The 25383-nt window shown below is 48.3% G+C and overlaps 1 protein-coding gene across 2 annotated transcripts; it reads right to left on the bottom strand.

The window, feature by feature from the left end:
- Positions 1 to 258: 258 nt before the first annotated feature.
- Positions 259 to 24952, bottom strand: PPM1G (protein phosphatase, Mg2+/Mn2+ dependent 1G). 2 transcript variants are annotated; one of them, XM_075497524.1, is made up of 10 exons: positions 24615 to 24952; positions 19231 to 19300; positions 9048 to 9133; positions 6956 to 7088; positions 5073 to 5542; positions 4514 to 4651; positions 3467 to 3701; positions 1854 to 1983; positions 1434 to 1536; positions 259 to 992 (listed from the first exon to the last, which is right to left on the bottom strand). In XM_075497524.1, the coding sequence occupies exons 1-10, from the start codon at positions 24732 to 24734 to the stop codon at positions 789 to 791; spliced, it is 1689 nt and encodes a 562-aa protein (XP_075353639.1). In that variant the 5' UTR covers positions 24735 to 24952; the 3' UTR covers positions 259 to 788. The 2 variants fall into 2 exon arrangements, with proteins under 2 accessions (XP_075353639.1, XP_075353640.1); XM_075497525.1 differs by lacking the exon at positions 24615 to 24952 and adding an exon at positions 19467 to 22006.
- Between the last annotated feature and the right edge of the window lie 431 nt (positions 24953 to 25383).

Below are 25383 nucleotides of genomic sequence, written 5' to 3'. Positions count from 1 at the left end.
TCCAAAGGCTTGTCTCCTGCTCTGTGTGCAACAGACTGTCCTCAGTTGAGCCATCTCCAGGTAATGGAGAGGCAGCAGCCCCAAGCACTGCCGCAGGGGCTGGCGCTCTGCAACCACATGGCAGAAGCCAGCTGCTTCTTGTGAGCTGCAGATGCATCCCCCACAGTGCCCTGAGACACCAGAGACAGACATTCTCCTCCCCATCCCACCTTCCTCAGCCCCCTCCTCCAGGAAAGAACCAAGGACCAAAAGTACAGCTACGTTTTCTGGGCTTTTAGTTTGAAAAAAGTATTGATTGAAAGTGTACAACAGAACGAGGTGTGGCAGCAGCACCACAGCCAGATTGTTTCACAAATAAAAACAGAAAGGGCCTTAAATAATCGGGTGCAGATTAAAAAAACCTCAACAGTGAAAAAGTTCTTCCCTCCGAACAGAAATTCACAGGCACAGAAATGGCAACAACCACATGGAGACAATGGGGGGACGTCCTTCTTCTAACCATAGGGCTCTGTGCTCACAGGCTGCCAGCTCCAGTGGGCTCCTGCGCTGTGGCTGGTGGCTGCTCCCACGCACAGCTCTGCCCTCGGCTCCCTCTTTGGAATGGTTACAGATGAACAGTGCGACATGCCCTTGCTAACCAGACCCGCCCCCCACCCCCCAACCAGGACATGGACAAACAAGGCCTCTGCTAAGGCTAAAAAAAGGACAAGACTTTGGAGTCTTGAGTTCAGCATGTTTAAGAAACGAGAGTCTGGTGAACGCACAGCAAAGTCCCTGTGCAAGGCCTGCTATTCCAGCTTGGCCTTCTTGTTGTTATCACCGCCATTCTCTTCTGCTGGTGCTGCTGGCACTGCCATGTCCTCCAGTTTCCGCTTCCCACTTTCAGCAGGTGGGTGTGTATTACGGGGTTTGAAACTGATAATGATGCAGGTCATGTTATCACAGCCGGTGCCATCCCCTGAGGTGTCTGGAGCCAAACACTGATCCAGCAGCTGAGGAGGGACAGGACAGGACAGGTTAGCAGACAGCAAAGACACAGCACTTTGAATAACTTGAGACACCAGGCCCATTCTAGCAACTGACAGTGGCTTAGGGGCTGCCAGGCCAGAACAGTACAGACTGGGCTCATATGCTGTTTGCAACCAGACAAGGGACAGAAACAGCCTCAGCAGCCCTGGTTTTCTGAAAGTGGACAGAAACTCCTTCAGCTTGACAGTAACCCAGAGGTCAGAAACACTGGTCAGGGTGCCAAAGGAACTGGGTCCCAATTCAGAAGCATTTCTGCTCCTGTTCCAGCCAGAGTTGCAGCCCATGTGCTGCCAGATACCCCGAATGCTGAACAAACCAGTCTGATGGAGAGGCAGGGTAGAGTCAGGCACCAAGCTGGATGCAAAAACACTGTGCTGTAGGGATGGTGAAGCTCTGAACCTTACCTCTTCTACAATGGAGGAGAGCGGCCTCAGGACTCCATTCTCATCCTTTTGGGTGATCTTGGACTGGATGAAATCCACCACTTCCTGGCTGCTCATCACATTCCTGCAGAGAGCAGAGAGGTCAGAAGAGCAAGTGAAGGGAGCAGTCATGCCATAGTGTCCCGAGAGAGCCTCACTGTGGCAGGGAGCTGATGGGAACAAGGCTGCATGCAGTGAGGAACAGGAGGGTTCAGAGCTCAGGACACTGTGACGTCCATCCAGCTGAGAACAGTTCCTCAGGGGCCCAACTTAACTCTCTGAGGTCATGGGGAAAAAAGGGCTGATTAGCACCCAGGGCCCTTGGGCCTTCATGAAGCCCGGCTCCAGAGAAAGACCAGAGTAGTGATGCCCAAGAGGCACAACTGCTCCCTCACTACTCACCAGATTCCATCACAGGCAATGACCATGAAGTCGTGGTCGTCATTTATTGTCAGCACTTTGATGTCAGGCAAGGCAGAGATCATCTGTTCTTCTGGAGGCAGATTCTTGTTCCGCTTGTAGAAGTGATCACCTGTAGTGGAGAGGAGGATCAACTTTTGCTGTGGTTGGGCCCTGGCAATGCTGCCTACCCCTGAACAGTCAGAAGCACTGCCCAGCCAAAGGGCAACCCCAGCAGAATCGGAGGCAGTGCTCCCACAACCAGAGCAGATCAGGCTGTGGGCACATCAGAGAGAGAAATCTGCCACATGTCCAAGGCATCAGCTTTGGCGAGCCCAACATGCTGTTACCATGCAATGGGAAAGAGGTGCCTTTGCCAGTTCAGCGTCTCATCACCTCAAACCAAGTGCCACTTCCCTAGTTCCTGGGGCAACACCAGGCCAACAGCACATGGCATCTGACAACACCAGCTGAGATCCTGCAGCAGTGCTCATGCGATGAGCTATCCCATGTCTTGGAGCAGCATTTGCAGCTCACCCCAGCACTAGCTTGGCTTTGCTGTGATAACACTAGATGCTCACTTTCCAGAAGCTCAGGCTGTCCAGGGCCAGATATTTCAATGCAATGCCCACATCACACTGCTGGGTTCAGGCCTTCCCAAACCCTAAGTAGCCAAAGCTCACAGGAGAAAACTGATCCTCAGCTCTGACTAGAAATAGGGAATCCTAGAAAGGGACTTCTAGGGCCACCGCAAAATAGTAGGTGGAAATGCCAATGTCTCCCTAGATAAACAGACTCCTAGTTTCCATCCTAAATGTGTTTTTATCTCTTTACCCTAGGATAAAAATTTCAATGGTTTTGGTCTTTCTGTACAAGTACTCTCCACTCACACCCTTAGCTACTGACATTTCCTTCTGTTCTCTGCGTATCTCCCAGTATGTTCTCAGTGTTATTCACTACCCTTTCTTTAATGCCTCCCAGCATCTCACCTGCTCACACTGTAGCCATTGATTGGGCCAAGACCTTGTTTGGCTGCTAACAGACATGCCCAGTCTCCTAAGCCATTAAATACTTCAACACTGCTTGTAAGAGACCAAAAGATGAGTACAAACAGCAGCCAGGTGCTGCCTAAAGCACTGCAGCAAGGGGGATGGAGTTCATGCAATTAAAAGGCAAGGCTGGCTCAGGAACAAATGAGCTCAAACTGGTATAAAATTAGGTCCCCAGGAAGCAACATACCAAGGTCCTTCAACAGCCTCCTAAAAGGAAAAAAATCCTGTTCAAAAGCCAACAGTCTGTTTTTGAGTCAGTTTATATGAGGTGGTTTCTGACAACCCAGCTGTTGGCACAACAGCCTCGGAGGATTCACACACTCTGTCCTGTGCTGGAACCTGGTAGGTGCTAGGTGTTGCTTTCCACTGATGTCTGCCAGTTTCATGGCCATTTTCTCTAATTAGGCTGAAGTCTCACCACATCAAATATTGAATAGGTTCTATTCATCATCCAGTTAAAAACTGTTCCTTAAACTTAGCGGCTGGCAAGTGCTGGAAGCATGGATGTCCTGAGCACAGCACTCTGAGGCCAGGCACGCCAGCATTCACCCCCGCCTTGCTCACCGATTGCCCTGGAGAGGTTGAGACCACCATTCACTCTCCCATCCATGGTGACCTTGCCGCCAGCATTCTTTATCCTGGCCAGCTCCACCTCATCCTCTGGCTTGTGGTCATATGACATGTCGACAGCTTTGCCACCTTCTGACACTACGCAGCGAGAGTCTCCAGCATTAGCCACAATCAGCTGCTTGCCCCGGATAAGCGCCACAACAGCAGTTGTCCCACTGTCAGAGCCAGGCTGCAAGAAACAAATGGTTTTGCTGAGACTCCTTTCTCTTGCTCCACATCAGGTCAATAAGGGAACCAGCACTAGCCACCACAGGCCCAGCAGCATCCCAAACCCCGAGGTGCTGCGTCTCACCCCTTCTTCCCATAAGCACACAGAGAACAATGGAGAAAAGCCTGAAGGAAGTGTGAAACACAGGAGGAGTGTGTTCATTGAGAGGCAGGGTCAAGCAATACCTCCGTTCCAGCCTCACAAAGCATCAGTGGTTCAGGATTCTCCAGTGTTCAACATGTCCTGCTATAACTCAGCTCTAATGTGTTGATTCCAGCCCTGGTCCAGCTCAAGCAGAAGCCTCATTGCAAGCCAGGACATCTCTCCAAAGAGAGAAGGTTGGCACCTTGGAAGCTGTAGTCCCCTTTTCCTGACATCCTGGGTCCCTGGCCCACCTGCCAGCACTGCCACGGGCTGAGGAGCCACAGCCTTGGCCTGGCAAAAGCAATGCTCTGCCCAGGAGCAGCAGTTCCAGCAGACCAGTCCTGCTACTGTCCTGTACTCTCCCTTCCACACCAACCCCCGCAGCAGTTTCTAAGCACAGCAAACCCAGCAGTGGGGTCAGCCTCTTCCTATCTCAACCTGCTGCCCACATCCATGCCCTATCCCTCAGCCTTTTGCATAAAGTCAGGCTGTCAGCAGCTGTGTTCAGCCTCAGGAGAACAAAAGGGGTCTTTTATCCTTATCTGAACGGTAATAACTCCTTGCTGAGTCCCCCCCCAAGTGCCCTTGGCTCCACACTATGCTGCAGAACACAAGAACAGGGTGTGCACCTCCTCTTTCCCCTCCATGCCTGGTAACAACATTTCCTCCTCTTCATCCTCATCCTCCTCTGCTTCTTCAGTGTCATCTTCATCATCTTCATTCTCTGCCTCTTCACTACTGTAACCATCCTCATCTTCACTGCATTCCTACGAGAAACGAGAGATATCACGAGGAGTCACACAGGACACTCACAGTGCCCTCCCCAGACAGCTTGTCCCTCCATCCTGGGGACAGATGATAAGTTTGCCCCAGAAGAGTGAGATGACCTGGTACGTTTTCCCCACACCTGATGCAGCTAGTTTCAACTACCACAGTGAATGGAGGGATGGTGCATGCAGCAAGACCAAGGGCTATCCATTATGGCCGCTGCACAGATGAGGGTATGTTTCCTTCAGGGTTATCTAAACAATCCCAGACACTCCCATGAGATGGTCTCAAAGTATCAGCCTGAAAAACCTACTCCCAGGACACACCTAGGATGAGCCAGAGGCTCGTAGCTCAAGTACCACAGTAAGCAATGCATTCTGCCCAGCCAGAAGGCCACTCTGTCCCAGTGCTGTTTCCTACCTCACTGTCTTCCTCCTCTTCCTCAACCTCATCTGACTCATCCTCACTGTCCTCAAAAAATTTGGATTTGGTTGTGCGCTGGGGCTTTCCCGTAGAGGAGCAGGAGGGCCCGGCCTCCCCAGTAGAAGAGGTGACGGCCTCGTCACCTTTGCCTAGTTCAGGCTTCTGCAGAGCAGGGCTGTTGCCTCCAGCGCTGGCTTTGTCTGAGGTGGAGGAAATACCCGTGATTTCTTCATCTGGCTTCCCATTCTTCCTCTCCTTGTGGTCGGTAAGCTCCCCTGGGTCAGCCTCTCCATTCATATTTGACTCCCCATCATGCTGCTTGCCTGTCCCCTCTGCAGCGTTCTCCCCAGCTGGAGCTAAAGACTTGTTTTTGAGGTTCTTGGTGCAGTTTTGTCCATAACGCGTGAGAAGCTCCTCAATGGTCATTGTGGCTTCTTCATGCAGAAGAGCAGCCTCCTCATTATCCACTAAAAATGGAAAGGGGGAGGGGAGTGAGGACAAAGAGGGTCAGAAAGCAGTATACATCACCATAGCAGCAGCTGTGCAGCACACGCTGGGTTCAGCAGTGAGGTTGCTATTGCAGACAGGTTTCAGCAATGCTCAACAGGCTGATCACTAGCAGGCACAAACACAGCCAGGCCTGCACCGTCCCACAGATTCCAGGTGCTGCAGATGAACAATATGCAAATGGCAGGGGAACGGCTTCTAACCACAGCCGATGCGTGCAGTCTGCAAGTTACCCTAGTGCCTCTGGCCTCTGATGCTATCTGGCTGACTTGTAGGCAGCACAGAGCATTTAAATTAGCTGTAAGGTTGGAGGGTAAAGAGCCTTATATTTCATGAGTGCAGGCTCATCTGAAGCTGCGGGGGAAGCAGACAGACCACTTTCATGTGCAGATTTGTTCATTAATACTGCAACCAGGAACAAGAAGTTTTTGTTACAGCAGTTGCTCTGTGGGCCTTTAGCACCACAGGGATCCCAACCAGCTGTAATCTAGACACTTTACAAACAGATGACAGAACAGTTTTAGGCAGTGAATGCAGTATCTCCCAAGTGGGACACTGAACAGAAAACAGGATGACTTTCCCTAAACTATGAGCCAATGACCACCACTTCCCTATTGACATCCTCTTGGTTATCATTTTCTTTGCTAATTAATCCCAAAAGGAAAAGAAATACCCATATCCCAAATACTCCTGAAAGTACAGGGCAAAAAGAAGAAAAACCCACCCACCCAACCACTTTGTCCCTGTCAGCTGGAGAACGAGGGCCAACAAATTCAGCATTTTCAGACCAACACACAGTGTTCAAGGTGACAGTATCACTTTACATCTGCTTGACAGCTAGTCACAAGATATTCAGCTGAGAACAGCACAGGATTCTACCCTGGGATTAACCTTCTAGCTGGCTTCATGGTCTGGCAACTATTTGCTGGTGGAAAAGCACACTTGCTTCTTTGTGAGAAAAAGAATTGCTGAAGAGACCAGAATCTACTTCAATCCTATCTGCAGCTGGTGTCTGCCACCAGCCTGGGAGAGCTAAGCACTGGGCATCATACTGTTTCACCTCACGACTTAGCCCACCTTCCCAGCTCAGAGGTTTCTGACATCCTAGAACTATGCACCCCACAGAGGAAGCCTTATGGAAAACTGTGACAGACTGTTTTGTTATTCATAGGATTAAGCTACCAAATGAATCAGAATTCCCCCAGCACCAGCCCAAAGCAATAAACAGTGCTGACGGGTGGCAGTTCAACTCCAGCTGAAATTTACATGAGAAATTTGGACAGAAAACCTTCTGCTAAAGGAGACCTGGCCCAACTGTGCTCAGTCCCTGGCCTGGAGCTGCAGTTTTGTCTATTCAGTGGCATCTGACTTACCATCATCTTCATCAGCAACTTTCTCCTTCTCATCTTCATCATCTTGGGGTCGCCCAGCCATCTGAGAGAGCTCTTTAATCACCTCCTCAGTGGTGAGCTTGGCATCTATGGCTAAGAAAGCATCTTCCAGGGCCTACGTATGAACACAGACATGCGAGTGTGCACAGTTTCGCCTTCCTTACAGGATGCCTGTGTGTCACGCTGTACAATCAAGTCTCTTCCAGAATGCACACCATACGGAATCACAGAATGGCTGAGGCTGTCAGGGACTTCTGGGGTCCATCTGATCCAACCCCCTGCTCCAGCAGGGACACCCAGAGCCAGTTGCCCAGGACACTATGTTGAGATGGCTTCTGAATAGCTCCAAGGACAGAGGCTGCATCACCTCCCTGGGCAGCCTGTGCCCATGTCACCCTCTCACTGAGGAGCGTGTCCCCGTGTCCAGAGGGACCCTCCCGTGGCCCAGTTTGTGCCCATGGGCTCTGGTCCTGGCACTGGGCACCACTGGAAGAGCCTGTCTCCATCCTCTTGGCACCCTCCCTGCAGGCACTTATAGACGTGGATTCAACCCCCTGAGCCTGCTCTGCCCCAGGCTGAGCAGTCCCAGCTCCCCCAGCCTTTCCTCATAGCAGAGATGCTCCAGTCCTTCAGCATCTTGGCAGCCCCTTGCTGGACTCTCTCCAGTCCGTCCCTGTCCCTCTTGGACTGGGGAGCCCAGCGCTGGAGCCAGCACTCCTGGGGTGGCCTCGCCAGTGCTGAGCAGAAGGGAAGGATCCCCTCCCTCCACCTCCTGGCAACCCTCCTAATGTAGCCCCGGACGCCATTTGTCGCCTTTGCGGCAAGGGCGCATTGCTGGTTCGTGGTCAACTCGGTGTCCACCAGGACCGCCGGGGCCCTTTCTGCTGAGCTGCTTTCCAACTGGGTGGCCCCCAGCAGGTACTGGTGCTACGGGGCTGTTCCTCCCCAGGGGCAGGACTTGGCACTTCCCCCTGCTGAACTTCATGAGGTTCCTGCCAGCCCATGTCTCCAGCCTGGCCAGATCCCTCTGCACTACAGAGCAGCACGACCCTCTGGTGTACAGCTGCTCCTCCCAGCTTGGCGTCATCTACAAACTTGCTGAGGGTACACTCTGCCCCATCCTCCAGATCATTAGTGAAGAGGTGAAATGAGACTGGACCCAGTATTGACCCCTGGGGTACCCCGGTCGTTGCTGGCCTCCAACTAGACTTTGTGCCACTGACCACCACCCTCTGGGCCTGGCCAGGCAGCCAGTTTTCCATGCACCTCACCGTCTGCTCATCCAGCTCACACTTCAACAGCTTCTCTAGGAGGATCTTACGGGACACTGAGTCGCGAGCCTCGATGAAGCCCACAAGGGGCCTGGGGACAGGATAGCATTCAAAGCCACTGTGGGGAATGGCTCAGCATGCAGGCTCTTCTCTACCGAGCAGACAAGCTTATTGTAGTCAGTGAGCACAGCCATCTAGGGATCAGCAAAGCATGATACTTGGGTGTTTCAGTCTAGAGCAAGAGCCACAAACTGATTCAAGTTTGCTTTGTAGGCTGTCCTCAGTCTAGATGTAAATGGAAGTTCAGGAGGGACTGCCTTCCCCTCACCCATACTGCTACAGATCGCAGTGCCAACCCACAGAATACCTGATGTCAGATCAGGCATTAGTACTATGAGGGAGAATTACAACAGGGGGATCGCTTGGTGGAAGCAAGACATGAACTAACCTCCCACCTCTGACAAAAGCTACCCCCACCCCCCAAAAAACAACCCACCAAAACCACTCAAAGAACCAGCCCACAGCTTTGACTGGAACAAGTCTGAAAATGAAAAAAGAAAAAAAAAAAGGGGGGGGGACACACGACGACAAAAAAAAGAAAGATGGAAAATAGAGTATTTATCTTCGAAAATACAATCAACACCTGGTATACACACCTAGGAACAAGGAAGAGGAATTAAAATGGAAGACATGGCAGACAGACCTTGGAGGGATGGGGCCCTGCACATAAGTATTAGGTACCTAAAAAAGGGCTTTCCTCTGCATTGGTGCTTACTTGTTGCAGGACAGAGCTAGATTCTTACCTTTTGCAATTTGCCTTCCTTATAGGCCTTCTGGTCTTTGATTATCTCAGGAAGATACTTGGCACAGTACAGGGCAACTTCTTCTCCTGAAAGAGAGCAGAAATCATTTAAAGAGGCTGGTCCTCCCAGAAGCAAAACGCACTCTTGAACAACTGAATTCCTGAGGCAAATCTTAGGACACAAACCAGAACTAATACAGACATGGAAAAGTCATGCAGCAACAGACTGCAGGGGATCCCTCTCACACCTCCCAGCAAGCTGCATCTCTAGGAACAGCAGGATTTGCTGATGACCCCTGGCAAACCTCAACAAGTTCCTACCCATCAGGTTTGGCCAATGCTATAAGCTTCCTGAAAGGGAGCTTAGGCCCATTTTGGCACTTAGGCCAACTGTTTAGACCCATCCTACCTATGAAGCTCTATTTTCACATGTGAGCGCAGGTATAAACAACAAGCAGGGGAAAAGGGAAGCTTTTGGTCAAGGCAAGCTCTTTCTCAGAGCATTACCGACACCTGATGAGCAGCACAACAAGTGTTATGTATTCTAGTGTGTGTTCCAGACCAATGAAAATACGATGCCACAGCCTTGAGATAAGCCCTTCAGGAAGATGGGGGTCCTGATCGGCAGAGCGGTCATCTTGGTACAGGAAGGTGTGCGTGCGTGCATGGCATGAGTGAATGGTGGCCAGAACACCAGGCTGCCGAGAGCACAGAGGATAACTTGGATTGACAGTCAACAACACAAACCAAGCAACCACTCCTAGAGCAGCTGAAAGATTTTTTAAAAGCTGGAAGCACTCCAGCAGCTCAGTAATTAATACTGTCAAGTATGCAACAGAGCACAGGAGATATTTTTCATGATCGTGAAGGTGCTATTAAGAGAGGAAGAAGATTAAACGGTGAGGGATTGTGAATTTCTGTAGTTCATCTTGGCAAGGGGGACCAGAAAGAATAGTGAGACTTCCAAGAGATCAATCTAGTAATTTAGGTTTTTGTATGAGAGGCAAAGAATGATGTTGGGCATAGGTCATGAGAAAGAAAAATTAGAGCTAGAAACTGAGAAACAAACTAAACGACAGCCACAGAAGGGTGGCAGAGAGGGGAGCAGGGCAGACCTCAGGCAGGTGGAGGGGTCCAGCCGCAGGGTCCAAGAGCGTGCTTAAGACTGTGCTGGATGAGCCCTTCTCTGTCACAGGGCAAAGGAGGAGTAGCGTGAGCAGGCTGAGCATAGCGCTCGAGAGACTCTCGGCATACTGCCAGCTTTGCTATAGGTAAAGGCAAGAGAGCCACATGTGCTCTTTCCTCTGGGCTACAGAAGGAAGGTTTTTACAGCAGAGCTGTAACAGCCACTCAACTCTTGATCTCCCTGCTAGCACATCCCAGCTTCCCCCCCATTCTTCCAGCCAAACAGAGGCTGTGCAGGTAGCTGGGCACAAAGAGAAGTAACGCACACAAGAGCAAAGCTCTGTGAAGGAAAGGGGAGCAGGGGAATTGAGGGGAAAGTATGAGAAGGGTGGGAAGTATCTAGCCATCAGCTGAGCAAAGGGAGAGGCAGAGGGAACATAGTGGGAAGAGAAAAGGTGGTGAGATTTGAGAGAAAGAAACAAACAGCAGACAAAGGACTTTTCAAATGTGCCTGCAGAGAAGGGATCAAGTGGCCATTGACAAAGAACTGAAACCTTGCAAAATGGTTGCTGTTAAAATAGCGCTGCAAAAAGTTCAATGCTGCGGCTCTAGACAACAAAGAGACTGAGCTCTATTCTGACTGTGCTCTCAAAAATGCAGAGTGGGAGGAAGAGGGGAGAAAAAAAAAAGGAAGATCACAAAAAAATAAATTATCTAAGAGAGATCCAGCATTTTTATGAGAACTTAAAAGGGAATGCTAAGGTGACCTGACAATGATAGAAAAATGGCAGAAAAGAAAAAAAAAGACTGGCTGGCCCTTACAGGATCTCAAATGAAGAGGACTGACAATTAATGTCCATTGACATGGGCTTATGGAAGCAGATCTTGCCAATCCAACTCAACATCTGCTCTTAAAATACTATGATTTTGCCTGATAAAAATAAGCATGCTGATGTAACAGATTTAGATAGAGTATATAACTTGCATATATGTATATAAGACAGCACTTTGCTTAAGAAGTTAAACTTTCAAGACAGCACATGCTGAATAGATTAAAGAACTGCCAACTACCAGTCATGAGATGAACAAAGAATCACATGGGAAGATGTGTTTATATGCTGTCTTGAAGGACTGTCTCCAGATGCTACTGTAACATTTCTATTAAAGAGCCAAAATAAAACAAAATTTCTATGAGAAAATTATAGATGGAGGGAGTGGTGAATAACGACAGTGATAGGTCTTCCAGATCACTTGATGAACTGGGGGGAGCGAGCAGGGGCTACTCAGAGAGGTATGGCCACCAAGGAAAATGTGTGCGCAGTCTTGGACCATGGCAGAAAACCACCCAGCGGATCTGAATGCTCTACGAGATGGTACTGGAACAACAGGCCAGGAGCACACTATGTATGTCCTTTTATTTAGGCTGCTTTTACTGAGAGCGTAAACTAGCAGGCCATAAAACAGTAGCCCTGAAGCACTTGCAGAGAACACCGACAGCTGCTACGTCCTCGCTTGTACGACAGGGATCGAGCGGACCAGCCTGGCTCAAAGGCAGCCGGAGCAGTTTGCTGCGGGGACACAGGGCTCTGCCATGGGCAGGGCTATTCCAGGCGAGTTCCAGGACTTGGCCAGCACCTTAGTCGAGACCTAGACATGACAGTGATGCACTCCCACATAAAGGCTTGACCAGTAAGCAAGGAGGTGCACTGAGTGTGCCTCAGCATTCTGACGAAGAGAAAAACTAGGAAAACTGCAGGAAATCCCCAAATCAGGAACTACAGGAGAGGGAACAAGCCCAGCGGGCTGCTGACATGACTGCCGTCATCACAGGGGGCAGCTGCAATCTTCTCCAGTTTCTCTTCCAACCTGCCCGATCTGGACCAGCATAACGGCACTGACATCTCTTCCTCATCTCATTTTGACACTCTCTGGGGCACTGAACTGCATCATCCAGAGCGTATGACAGAGACACAGGTGGGTCATCTGCACGCAAGCCATGCTGTGCCCTGCAGCTCTTCAGAGGCTTCCCTGATGGTCTCACACAAACGCTAAACAGGAGTGGAGTGGGTAAAAGCCTGCATCACTTGTACCAGGTAACTGTTCTGGCAGAAAAGCACTGGCCACATCTACCCGCTGAGATCAGAAAGGGAGAGAGAGCGACCAAAAGGCACCCCCTTCCCTGCCCAGCGGGGTCTGCAGATGAGGCAGCAGCTCTGTGCAATCTGTGCTACTGGAAGCAGCTGACAGATCTAATAATACCAGTGTGGACACCTGATCACCCACCAGATGGAAAAGATGACCGAACATTGCAATCTTTCTGCCACAGCTAGGGACAAGAGATTTTCTTCACAGCAACAAGTAGCTTGATCTAAGAAAGCCACCGACAGCTTTGCAGCCTTGGCCCCAGTATGTCCCCTGTAAGCAGGCAAGGCATGGGGCTGGAACACAGACTGCAGGAAGATGCTTTCCACAAGCCTGGCAGCACCGCGCAAAGCAATGCAATACAGAAAGATCTTGCTCTGTCACCACAGAAACAGGAAGCCAGCCCCAATATGAAAAGCTTTGGCAGTTAAACAAGCCATTTCTTTGAAACAGGGACACTGAGACTAAATAGTGATCTGGGAATGTCTGATGTGCCTGACTGTGGCTACCCAAAGACAAATTACTGTAAGAGAATTTGTAGGTGCCACAAAAGACAAGAAACTTTTGCTGCTTCCCATGCAGCTCCAGCCCAGATGTCACAAAAGACATTTCTGCTGCAAACTGATGAGGCTTTGCACAGGACCCTTTTGCCAGTCTCCTAGACTTCTCTCTTCATCGGCTGCAGTTCACCCCCAAACCAGGCCACCCTCTGTGAGCAGAGCTGGTCGTGGCAGTACCCTGTCTCCCTTGCTCAGGATACAAAGGTGCTTGCTTACAGTGTTTTAACCAGAACATCTAGAAAACCAAGATTCTCCTTTGGAGTCCTCCAGCTGCGGAAGATGATCCATCAAAATGAGTCCTCAGATCTAACAGGTGCGTCCCCCTTTGGTGCACAGGAGGCAGCTATCAGCCCAGCACACAGACCTGAGGTCTAGCTGCTTGTACAGTAGTCCCAGTGAGATCTAATGGGTTTTATAAACTGAGTCAGTAACTCAAAGCACATTGCTGCCACAGTGGCCAGAGAAACTGAACTGGCTGAAGGAATTTATCTTCTACATGCAATACTAAAATATTCCATCTCAGCACTTCTGGACCTGTCGCAGCAAGAAACCCACCAGACTTTTCTCACTGACAAAGCCTTTGTGAGAGTGCAATAGAGAAGCCTCTACTTCACTCCAGGTCCTGACTCGCACACCAAGTGGGCTCTGCATACCAGGGCCAGCTGTGGCGAGGGAGCCCTTCTGCACTTTAGCCTGGGTGCAACCAGCGTAACTACCCAGTGGATGCTAAACAACTCCTTTCGGTTCATTATGTAACATACTCCTGGCTTTGGTTACACTTATGCCAAAATCAGCCCACCCACCACATTTTGTCAAGGTCTTGTCTTCATTAAATATCAAGCACCCTCCCTCTGAGGGCAGGGATGAGGGCATCAGCAGCAGGGATGAAGAGCCAGCTAATTATGAAAGCTGATTTAGACACCTCAGTCCTGCTTGGTGCTCTTCATCAAGGTCCTTCCCTGCCAGTTCCACTAGGGATCACAAGATTCAGCCCCATGGTACTCCTAGCCTGTGGCACAAAATTAGGGAGGAGAACAACTATCAAAGAGACACCAGTTGCAACTGAGTAACAGTGACTCCCAGGACAGACCACGAAGTTCTCAGAGCAAAGGACTTCTCTGCTCCTTTTACAGCCACTTGCTGCTTTTCTTCAATGGTGCCTCACCTACTACAGCATTGTCTCAAAATTAAAATTTCCCTCACTTCTGCAGTTACTGTGCTATACACACAAATTTATGCTCTTATTATGGCTGTATAGAGAAGCAACAGACAATCCACCAGGATAAAATATTCCCAAAACACTCATGCTCACCTGGGTATCAGAAGTGACTAAAAGCCTCAAAGTATCTGTCAGCAAAGAAGTAAGTGCCCAGGGCTGTATAGTTTCCTAAGCAGACCGACAGCAAATGGTCCTGGTTGCCCTCAACTGTAACAAGCATTTGAGACATTTCCAGCAAAATGGTAAAAGTTGGGAAGTGCTCTTTGAAGCACAAAACTGACCTGCAAAGCAGTAAAACGGAATGAATTTTCCAAAGATGCAAGCACCCAGAAAACAAACAATTTTGTTCAAGCAAGAGAAGGATGAGTGCATGAGTACAATATAGCACAGCAAGGTAAACGTGAGGAACTGCCACACAGGCTTTTCCCCTCACCAAGGTGGGCAAGACTACAGGACTATCTCCCCAGTGGGAGGAATGAAGTCGGTTGCTTGTAGCTTCCAGACAAGGCTCTACACACTCCAAGGTGCATTTTAAACTGCAATAGGAGTCCTGGTGCTGACAGTTTTAGGACAGCAGGGAAAAGAAAACCTCAGCAAATACAATTTCCACTTCTTCACACTTCCCCGAGAAGCAGGACAGAAGAGAAGCAGAGGTACAAAAGCAGGCCCTGGTACCCATGGGTGTGGAGTGCCTTCAGCGGTCAGGGACTTCAAAAGCTTCAGGGCCTGAACACTTATACAATTACTCACATATAACCATAATACATAACTAACAATGAATCCAGGATCACATCTTCCACATCTCCAGTGTGAAACCCACTGTAAAACTCTCAAGTCTCCATGAATCATTTTATTAATGTTTTCTAGAGGAGCAGCATCCAGCTAAGTAATACCAAAACTTCAGCTGCATTTTCTGCTTAATGTGTCACAGATGCAGTAGTAGAAAGGTCTTCAGGAGGCTAGAGTAAAATATATAACGTGTAGCACTGAAGTCAGTGAAAAAGTAAATATCTGGAGGATTCTCCAGAGTGTGTACTTTTATGTTCCTACAAAATTATAAAAAGAGACCACTTTTGTTTGCAAGAGAGCATGTGGAGTTTTCAGGATGTCTGAAAGACCACGCAAAAAGGTGAAAGCATACATGGGAAAGTTCAGGTCTCAGAGCGTATTTCTGCATGGCTAGATGCCACCGCCAAAACCCACATCTGATTCAGTTTTAAAAGCAGGAGTCACATTCAGATGAAATATGGAACAAAGTAAATTTATCTCAGCATTTCAGGCAAGGCTAGCTCCAGAGTACCTAAGACCCAGCTGGATTCTCACAGCAGTATGATTTCTCTATCTCCAGGAGCACAGGCTTGAATATGACATGTGAAGACAAGAACGGGCAGCAGCCTCAGGGCAGAAACCTAGGCAAGAAAAAGGCCTCCAGAGATACAGGTTCCTAGATCAAATCTTTTTCAGTGGATGTACATGCAGAAACCCATCCTACCTCATCTTCACAAGGCTGAAAGTAGATCCCACTCCAAGATTTGATCTGTATTTAGACACATAAACACCATTTAAATATAAAATAAAGAAAGCTTAGAGTCAAATAACAAATAAACTAGCTAACAACAAATATCACAGAATTCCTATGGATTGGAATACTACGCCAAAACAGGAAAAGAAAAAATTTAAGACCAAAGTATTAACTCCCACCCTGAGACAACGACAGGGAGGCAGAATGCTAAGGCAGATCATAAGGCAAGATGACCAAGGACAGGGCAAGAGATCCATCGCTCTGCATACAAACTGGAAAAAAATTACAACAGGGCTTGCTGTATTCAAATTAAACACCCTGGTAAGAGCAAAAAGAAAACCTTGCTATGACAATGTTGACCTCTGAAAAGGGGGAGCTATGTATAAATGAAGACACTTATTAAAAGGAAATGAAAAGAAACAGCTAAAAGGATAAAGCACGTGTAGATAGCAAGAGAGATTGATCAGAAACACCATACTAGAGGTGCAGAGTACTTGTATATCATTCTCCAAGATTTGGGAGTAGGGAGGCCTGGGCAAGTAAAAAGGCAACTGGGGAAGGCAAAAAAACAGTGGCATCTTTCAAAAACTGGAAGTCTTGTCCACAGGGGGAAAACATAAAAGAAAAACTGATGAGTGAAATGGAAAGCCAAATATGAAAAAAACAAAACAAAACAAAACCCAACCAAAAAACCCAACCCTTTTTCAAGGAACACAATAATAAAAACTTTTCCCAACCTCCCTGGAGCAGGAAGCTTACTGGAGAGTTTAACGCTGATAGATGAGCAAGGTATAAAAGAAAAGCTAAATTCATTCTTTGCACTGGCAGCTAATAAAGCTTAGCGAGGTTCCCACCCTAAAAACTTATTTTATATGGGACAGACCTGAGGAATTGTTTAAAACTAAAGAACTAATGCATCAATAAAATCATACAAAAGTAAGGATGGACAAAAGTTGATCTTCAGTCAGGTTCAACTATATCTGTATCCTTCCTGATAGGGTTTGTCTAGGAAGAGCTGTAGAGATTCAGTCACTGGAAATGTAAAACAAAGGTTAGAAAACCATGCCAGTGCTTTGCCATTCTGATTAATGCCTTTCCCTAATGTCTACCTTGAATCTTTCCTATTATATTTAAAAAAAAACCAAAACAACACATTACGTCATGTCCTACACTAATGGGAATGTCATAAGAGAGTCAAAAGTCTTTCTAAAACCCAGCACGTGAAATAGCCCTTCCTGTTAGCTGAGAAACTAACACATGGATCTTGAAGAATAGATCAGTTTGATATTATTAATTCTTGATCAGTTTTTGCTAGCTGCTACTTATCAAAGATAATCTTCAGGATATCAGCAGCTGCTCCACCCAGGTCTCTGCACACTCTAAGATGATGTTCAGGAGGAAAATAATTTCAAAACATTCAATCTAAATGCTTCAGACTGAGACCATATCTTTTGAAGAACTACCAGTCAGCTACCTACTCAGGCTGACCTTTTTAATAATGACTATTGCAAAAAAAAGGTCTTAAATTCTTATTTACAAACTGGCAGAATTAGGTAACTCGGTTCTAAAGGAAAATGAGAAATCATGACCTGTGGTACGTAACCTTCCACTTGAATCTGCTCCGTTATCAGAGAAATGAAAGGCATACATATCATACCACAAAATAAAGTAAAAAGCCTCAGAGAGTGGTGGAAACTGGGTTCACAACACTACAGATCAGCATATCTGGTATGTGAACACAGCAAACAGTAGCAATTGTAATAAACAGAATTAGCATATACATGGATACATACGGTAGAATGGGCAGGGGTTAAATATACAGCAGAGAATATGACAAACTGGTCAATGTTTTTTCGAAGAGTCAATGAGCAGGAGGAAATGGGTAGTTTAGTTGATCTACTCCATATAGATTTTCAAAAAACTTTCAAATAAATCATCAAATGTTTTACATACTAAGCTGCCATGGGAAAAGAAGTAAGGTTCGATAGAAGCAGACAGTTTTCAAAATGGAGGATGGCTACTGGGAGCATTCCTTGAAGACTTAAGTTGTTCAACATCTACATAAATAATCTGGAAAACAAGTGATGGGTCATTCAGAATGATAAAAACTAAAGTAATTTGCAAAATTTTACAGCAGGATCTTGTGCTTTTGCATGATATGGGCAGATTAAATTTCTCACCGACAAAGACAAGAACATGAAAAAAAGAAAAGACAACGAACCTCCATATGCACATTGGATGGACTCAAAGCCATCTATTACCATTTAGGAAAGATCTGGAAGAAACTGGGGACAGAGTTCTAAAAATGTCAGCTTACAGTTTATTTGTATCAAAACAGCTAACACGTTGTTAGGAATTGTTAGGAAAGAAACTGAGAATAAAGCAGAAAACACTTATGTCACAATAAATTCACAGTATATCTGTAACTTGAAAGCTACAGGCAGTTCTAGTCAGCCTAACTAAAAGCATATTGCAGAGCTAGACTATGTCCAAAAAAAAGGAAAAATATAATCAGAGCTGTGATACAATATAATGTTTGGAATCCGTGGCTATATCCAACAACAGTAGCCTAATGAGTTCCATGGCCCAAGGCATTTCATCACCTATGCTAAAAATTACTAGAATGATCCATGGTGCAATTTTGGCATGTTAGTTAGCACTCTCGTATTTTCTGGACACAGTTCAGGATCTAGTAGGAACCAGGGACCAACAGTCAGTTTGGATGCAGCCACGCTATGTTGAATGCTAAGACAGCTTAATAGCATCAGCGTGGCCAGACTGTGCCAATTGACCTCAGAGCCGGAAAATGGGTGCTGCTGTTATTAAATAATACAGATTCAGCTGTATGACCAGAGACAAGTCTGGGGACTGGAAGAAAGCATATAGAGTCCAAAATTATGAAAGTGAAAAGTGCTAACGGAGTGATTATTCGCTAATTTCTCATAAGTGTTGGGGATATTGCAGTGCAAGTATCAGGCAGCAGATTTAGATAAAAGTCTTTTTTCAAATAATAAAGTTATATAGAAAACATTCTATGCAAATAATCACCAAACATATAAACCTGGTTTAAAATGCAATTAGACAAATTCATGAAGAGTTAGTTCATCAAGAAGACTCGAGAGTGTCTATAAGATCAAATGGCTGCAACCTCTAGCTCAGGAAGCCCTTAAGTGGGGAATGGAAGCTGGAAAGACACGTCAGGCAATGGATCTGCCTGTTCTGTTTTTTCACTCTTTCCTTGGGCAACCAGTACTGGCAACCACCAGAACATACTGACTAGAGTCAGACCTTTGGTCCAATCTCATGTAGTTTTTCTTACTGCCACTCTTCTGTGACTATCCTGTCTAGCTTATTCACCAAGAAAATAGCCATTCTTAAAAGTTTTAGAAGATGGAAATGTAAATCTCATTTCAATTTTGTATCAACCCATGACTGACCTTCCTTCTAGAAACCCTAAGAAACTTTCAGAACCTTAGTCAATGAAATCTATCAAAGAAAATGCTTCCTAAGAAGGAGCAAAATTTCTAATGATAGATAGATGCTTGCTCCAGCAGTCGCTGAGCAGCCTAGAAGAGCCACACTGAAGGACTCTGGAGAGAACAGTGGATGCAGTTACCTCCGTGTCCATCGTAGACTGAGAACATGGCTGTTTCACTGTCCAGCTCGGGTATGCAGTTGTGTGCATCCTGAAAGAGAGAGCAAAAGTCTGGAATGACATGTATTGCACTAGACCCTTGCAGAGAATTGGAAGAAAGGACTAGGGAGGCTATGAGCACTGACAGAGGGATTCTCAAGTCTGGAGGGGGAGCAAGAACAGTAAGAAAGCCTCCTCTCACATTTGCAAAAGCTTACCTGGTGAGCACTCATCTTCAAAGAGGGGGCACAGATCTTTAACATTATGATGCTCTCTGTGCTAGAGCAGTAACGCAGCCTTGTCACCATGACATTGTACTGGAAACCCCTTCGGATCCTCAGTACAACTCCTCTAGATATGGCCAAGCTCAAGCCATAATCAAATCCCTCTGCTCACGGTACTTGTAATGCCTGTGTTACTGTAGTAGCTCACAGTCCTTAAAGAACATGAGGCAGCAAGCTGGGCTCTATTGCACAAACTGCTACCTAGGCTGAGGGCTGTCTAGCTGAGCGTAACTACAGAAATACAAGTTATACTAGCACCGATACACTGGCAACTTCCCCCACACAGACAAAAGCAACTGGCTCAGGGTCACCCATGGAGTCTGGGCATTCCCACAGATTCTGGGCATTCCCACAGATGCTCTCTTCGCCAGTTCTTGCCAAACAAGAGCCATGCAAACTGAAAAGCCACTCTGATGCACTGACAAAGCCAGAAGGTCAAATATAGAGCCTCCTGACCTCATGCCTTCAACCAACTGCAGCTTTGCCTTTGCTTGTCCTGGTGAATATAGTCACAGACAGCAACAGTTGTCTATCTGAACAGCTCGATGAAAGGCAGCCTTGCAGGACACAGGACTACCACATCCAGTGAGAACAAACAACTGGGCTGGAAAACTATCTCTTGGGACAAAGGCTCCTTCCTGCTCTTCTTGCCACGTGGGATGCTCCAGGAAGGCACTGCTGGCCTCAGGAACAGCTATCTGACAAGCAAGGCAAAGAGACTGGCTTCTCTCAAGTGTCTTTTAAGCAGTGAAGCAAAGGACAAGCAACCAGTCAACTAACAGTGCAAAAACCAAAGTACAAACCCAGGTATCACTTCCTAAGGCAAGACATACATCTTGGTTCTGGCAACTGTCCAGAAACCCTGCAAATCTCAGGGGCAAACTGGAGGGAAGGTGCGTCCCAGGGGTATTTTGGGCTTAAATATCAAACTGCATCCAGTCTTTCCCTGTGCATGCTCCCAAACTACAAAGATCAACAACATATAAGCTATATACGTTGAGCAACCTCTTTCTCCACAAGGTCTCATAAGAACAGCAGACTTTGAAGAAGGCACCACCCAGATTTTACAGCCAGGTGCCTGACCTCTTTCACCCTATGGGTAAGCAAACCGAACTTGGCTATTCCAATGCAAAGCTTAGAACTGAATCTTTCTCTTAAACCCTCCCTCTGCCCAACTAATCTCCTAACATTCCTTAAAGTTCAAGCCCTAACCTACCAACTTACAGCCTGACTGCACCCCACATGCTTTTGTTCAAGAACAGTAGTGATATTTTAAACAATGTGATCTAGTCTCTTTGCTGTGATTCAAGTTCATCACCTTAAAGTTAAATGTGTTACAGTTGCCCCAAAACACTGTGCTTACTCCAAGACAGCTGGGTCAAAGATTTGCATGTGTCCATATTGCCAGCCATAATCCAAAATTTCTATGTACACACAGAGCTACACATGGTGCACAGCCAAGCAACTGTTGAGCTCTTCTACTTTTTTTATTGTAGGACTCCTTGGATAAAAGCTCTTCACTCTCTGGAGTCCCACAATCTTATAAGAAGAGAACTCCATTCCCCCACAATTTCTATCAAGTGCTAAGGAAAACACAAAAAGAGAGGTTCTGGGTTTATGCAGCACTTAGTACAATGAAACTCCTGACACTGTGATGAAAACAGTGTCTGAACAGGCAAATTACAATCTTAGTTCAAAATTTAAAAAATGACTCTGAACTACAACGTAGGAAATTTAACCAGAGAGCTCACTGGAGATAGCAAATAAAAATAAGAATAAGCAAAGAACCACTTTTTATGCTCACTGTTTGGAGTATTTACAGAAGCTAGTGAGACAGCAAAACCACAACAAAGTACCTGGGATAAGTCCCAGGTGACTAAACAGCAGTTTAATTAGAGCAAGTAATGCAAATGCTGCTGGGGAGGAAACCCAATATTGGCAGCAAAAACAGTCTCTCTGCTCCATTTGTAGAGCACTCACTGCAACTTGTCCTGACCCTGGACCAGGGTGCTGCAGTCAAGGAGGGCAGACAAACAAGGCCAGCACATGCTGGTAGGAGACAGTTCAGCTCCCATAGTGCGCACAGGACTTGCTCTACACTGCTCTGAGCACAAGTGCTAGTGGCTCTGCAAGCCAGGCTGCACACCAGCCTCTGGCATTTTCAGCTCTAAGAGCAGTTCAGAGAGCATCTGGTTGACCACTAAGACCACCTTGTGTTGCCAGCACAAGAGGCTGTCAGTTACAAGTCTCCATCCCTGCTTCCAGGCCTGGTAAGGTGCCTGCAGCGACTGTCCTCCAAGTAACCATGATCTCATGCTCTTCAGACCAAGCAAGAGTTCACAAAGCCTGGATGCCAGCTTTCTGCTATCTAGCCTTCCCCTCAAGGGTGGCATGATTCTAGGTCTCCCCCAGCTGCCTCAGTGGTTACTATAGCAGTACTGAAAAACAGCATGTTTGAAACATCAAACATCAAATTCAGTTGAAATTAGCAAACGAGTTAAAACTGAGAGTTAATTTGACAAACCTCCATATTTTGAACCAAATTCTTGCATTTTTTGAAGCACGGACTTTTTTTCTGAGCCCAGGAGTGAAATGAAGCTGCACACAGAGGTTGTTGGTGTCTCATCTTGGAGATACAGTCAGAACAGCACCAAAATGCTCAGAGAGGCCACATCCAACTACCTCCAAAGTGCCTCCTGCACCTTTCACTGTATCCCAGAACACTCCTCTCTGTACCATAAAGCCGTCTTTTTCTCTTTCTTTATTTGTTCATGGTACCTAACACTATTTTTTTGTAACCTTATCCTTTGGGTTCCTCATCCGCCCAAAACATTTCCTTATTCACAAAGCAACCTCTCTGGACTAAGAATGGATTTTTATTATAGTATTTCTTCAGAGCCCTGTATACCTACCTCACTTGGGGGCTCAGACAACAGACAACTCCTTTACACAAATTTCTGCTACCCTAAAATACCTGTGTCCTACCACTTGTACACACTCTGACTGGCTTCACTAACATAACACATAACTAAAGCCTTAAGTGTAAACATTTGCTCAGAACTTTCTCCAAGCCTTACAGAAGAGCGAAAGTAAAATTAAACATGAAGAAAAGGAAAAAACACAGGACAAGACACAGAGAACAACACATGGCACTGGAATGCAAGAAAGTGCAACAGAACTGTCAAATTCTGCTCAGCTGTATGTGAAACAATACATGTTTCTCTCCCACCACAGATTTAGAAGCAATTTGCAGCAGGTTCAACTTGTAACACAAGCAATCCTGCCGTCTTCTCATTTCTCGTGATAACACAGCTAAACCAAGTCTACACCAATATCCTCAGTATTGCTTCTGCCGGCAGGGAGATAAGCCAAAGATGTTGGCTAGTGAAGAAAACACAGCTGCAAGCTCTGGGCCTCATCCAGGTTCCGTAAAGGTCAACAGCAGCAAGAACAGACTTCAAATAAGTGAAATTATGAGCCAATGTCCTCATAGGTATGAGTCCCACCTGTGGGAGGGCTACTTTAGCCCACCAGCATTATAAATAGGGGCAACTCTCTGCTCTCCCTCATCCAAGCCTGTCTCCTCAAAACACTTGCAGCCTCTGTGCACCAAGGATGCCAGAATACTGCCTGCATTCAGCATCTTACAGGAGCTAATCACCTTGCAGAGATTATACTGCACATCACCTCAAGTGTTCCAGTAATGTCTCTGTGCCACCATTTCACCCCTCCAGAGGTCACCAGGATGGACCAGCTGAGACACTGTCGGTCACAGTCACCTAAACACACACATACTCTGAGTGTATCTTAAGAGCACAAGCACCAATTCTCCTGTCTCTTCTACCCTGGAAACTAGAGCCCACAGTTTCACAAAGCTCTGATGCACACAGAAAAGAGGAAACACCTGGTCACTGTTTTGTCACCAGTAAGACTGCTGTAAAATTTCAGTAGCAGTAAAGTATCTGATAGCATGGCTCATGAAACCATACTTGCAAAAAATCAATCCCCGACAGTCTGAATGGGACATCTTCTCCAAACTAGCCAAAGGGCTACGTCTACAAACAAGAAAGCTGCTTTACCATGTTCAGAGAAGATGTACCCTGGGGGGGGGGGGGCTGCAGGGACCAATATTAATCCTTATCTAATTTAGCTTGTTTGCTGGCTGCCTGGAAGGGAACATAAACCAGCACATTAATGGTACTCACAGAGGGTGTTAAATTCAAAGAACAAGCAACTGCTGGCAAGGCAGAGTAGTCCCAGCAGCTCGACGTTGCCCTCATACAAGCAGCTTTACAAAGTAGTTCCAACAGACTCCCCCACTGGGAGGAGCACGGGCAAACACCTGGCTCCTGCAGCCAGATGGTTATCTTGCGATAATTCATTTGCCCCATAACAAGCATAGCTGATAGGATGGTAAAGCCAGGACTGGCTACAGGAGACTGAGAGCAGCAATGAAAATTCCTCCAATAAGTTTGCCTAGGGAAAAAAAAAAAAACCGGCAAAGAGAAAATAGAGAGAGGCTGATACTTCATTTCTGCCTGGAAAGAAAAGCAGGGAGTTTGCCTGAGATTTTTCATTTACTTTCGTTCGGTGCTTCATTGCAAGCACTACACTTGTCCTTTCTGCCACTTTTTAACCCAAGTCTCTCATTCCCTGCCAGGATTTCTCGGGCTGTACGTGCCGGGAGAGCCCCCGACGAGGAACTCCGCGGCGCCCCCACGAAGCGGGGTGACTCTCCAGCAGGTCACCGTGGGAGCCGGGACAAGCGACAGCCTACGGGCACTCCGGCAAGGCCACGGTAGCACCGGAGAGGCAGCGCCTCCCCGCTCCGACGGCGCGGGCACCGCGGCCTCAGCGCCTCGCGGCCGCGGGAGGGAGGGACCGCCCGCCCCCCCCGTCCCTCCGGTGGGCGCCGGCGGGGCCGCCGCGCCGCCCGCCTGACGGCGCAGGGCACCGAGAAAGAGCCGGGAGAGAAGGAAGCCTCCCCGCCAGGCTCGCAGCTGGAGCCGCAGTTCCGGGGGCTCCGCGGCAGCCCGGGGCCACCGGGCCCCCCCCGGGGCCCGCGCCCGGTGCCCCGCTCACCTCCATGGAGACGCGCCAGCCCTGCATGGCACTGAAGCCGAAGTGGAGCGGGCGCGGCCCGAGCCCGGCCCCGTCCCCCGAGCTCTTCACCGTGTTGGGCTGCGACAGGTAGGCGCCCATGGCGCCGCGGCGGCCTCCGCCGGCGGACCCGGCCCCGGCGCGGCGGCCCTGCGCGGAGGGGCGGCGGCGGGTGCGGCGGCAGCCGGGCCGCGCGCGACCGGACCGTACCGGGCGGCACCGGAGGGCGCGAGCGGCCCAGCGCGGGCGGCGAGGCAGCGAGGGCGACGGAACCACCCACCAACGAGCCGCCGAGCGGAAGTCGCGCGGCCGGAAGCGCGGGCTATAGAGTCGCCACGGGGGGACGGCGCTCAGCCCGCGCGGCCGCGGCACAGAGGCCGGAAGCGCCTACCATAGAGACGCGCGGCGGCTAGCGCGGCACAGGGGCCAGGAGCGCGCTCCGCTCGGCGGCCTCAGGCCCGCGGGGTTCGGCCGCCGCTCCCCCCCGCCAGCCTGTCTGTGATGCACGGGCCCCGCCCGGCACTGCCCACCACGACCCGCCTCTGGCCGCGAGCTGCCCTGCAGCTCCCTCCTCCCAGTGCCGCGGCCTCCCCCGGGCCCGGGCCGGCTGGCCGCACTCCGCGGGTTGCAGCAGCCCTTCGGAGGCCCGCTCGCCCTGCCGCCCCGGAGAGACGAAGGCGGTGGCCGCCCCAGGCAGCCGCGCTTCGAGCACACTCATCATATGGCGGGGAGAGGGAACAGGGGAATCGGA

Source organism: Mycteria americana, chromosome 3 (assembly GCF_035582795.1).
Source record: "Mycteria americana isolate JAX WOST 10 ecotype Jacksonville Zoo and Gardens chromosome 3, USCA_MyAme_1.0, whole genome shotgun sequence".
NCBI classification, from domain to species: domain Eukaryota; kingdom Metazoa; phylum Chordata; class Aves; order Ciconiiformes; family Ciconiidae; genus Mycteria; species Mycteria americana.
Note: the sequence above shows the minus strand (reverse complement) of the source record. Positions and strands in the feature narration are given on the sequence as shown.

Bases quoted from the DNA above. Each gene is read 5' to 3' on its own strand.
- PPM1G (XM_075497524.1), bottom strand. From the start codon at position 24,734: ATGGGCGCCTACCTGTCGCAGCCCAACACGGTGAAGAGCTCGGGGGAC. The intron at 19,301-24,614 runs GTGAGCGGGGCA...TCTCTCTTTCAG, and splicing joins GCTGGCGCGTCTCCATGGAG to GATGCACACAACTGCATACC. The intron at 1,984-3,466 runs GTGAGCAAGGCG...TCTCCACTACAG, and splicing joins CAACCTCTCCAGGGCAATCG to GTGATCACTTCTACAAGCGG.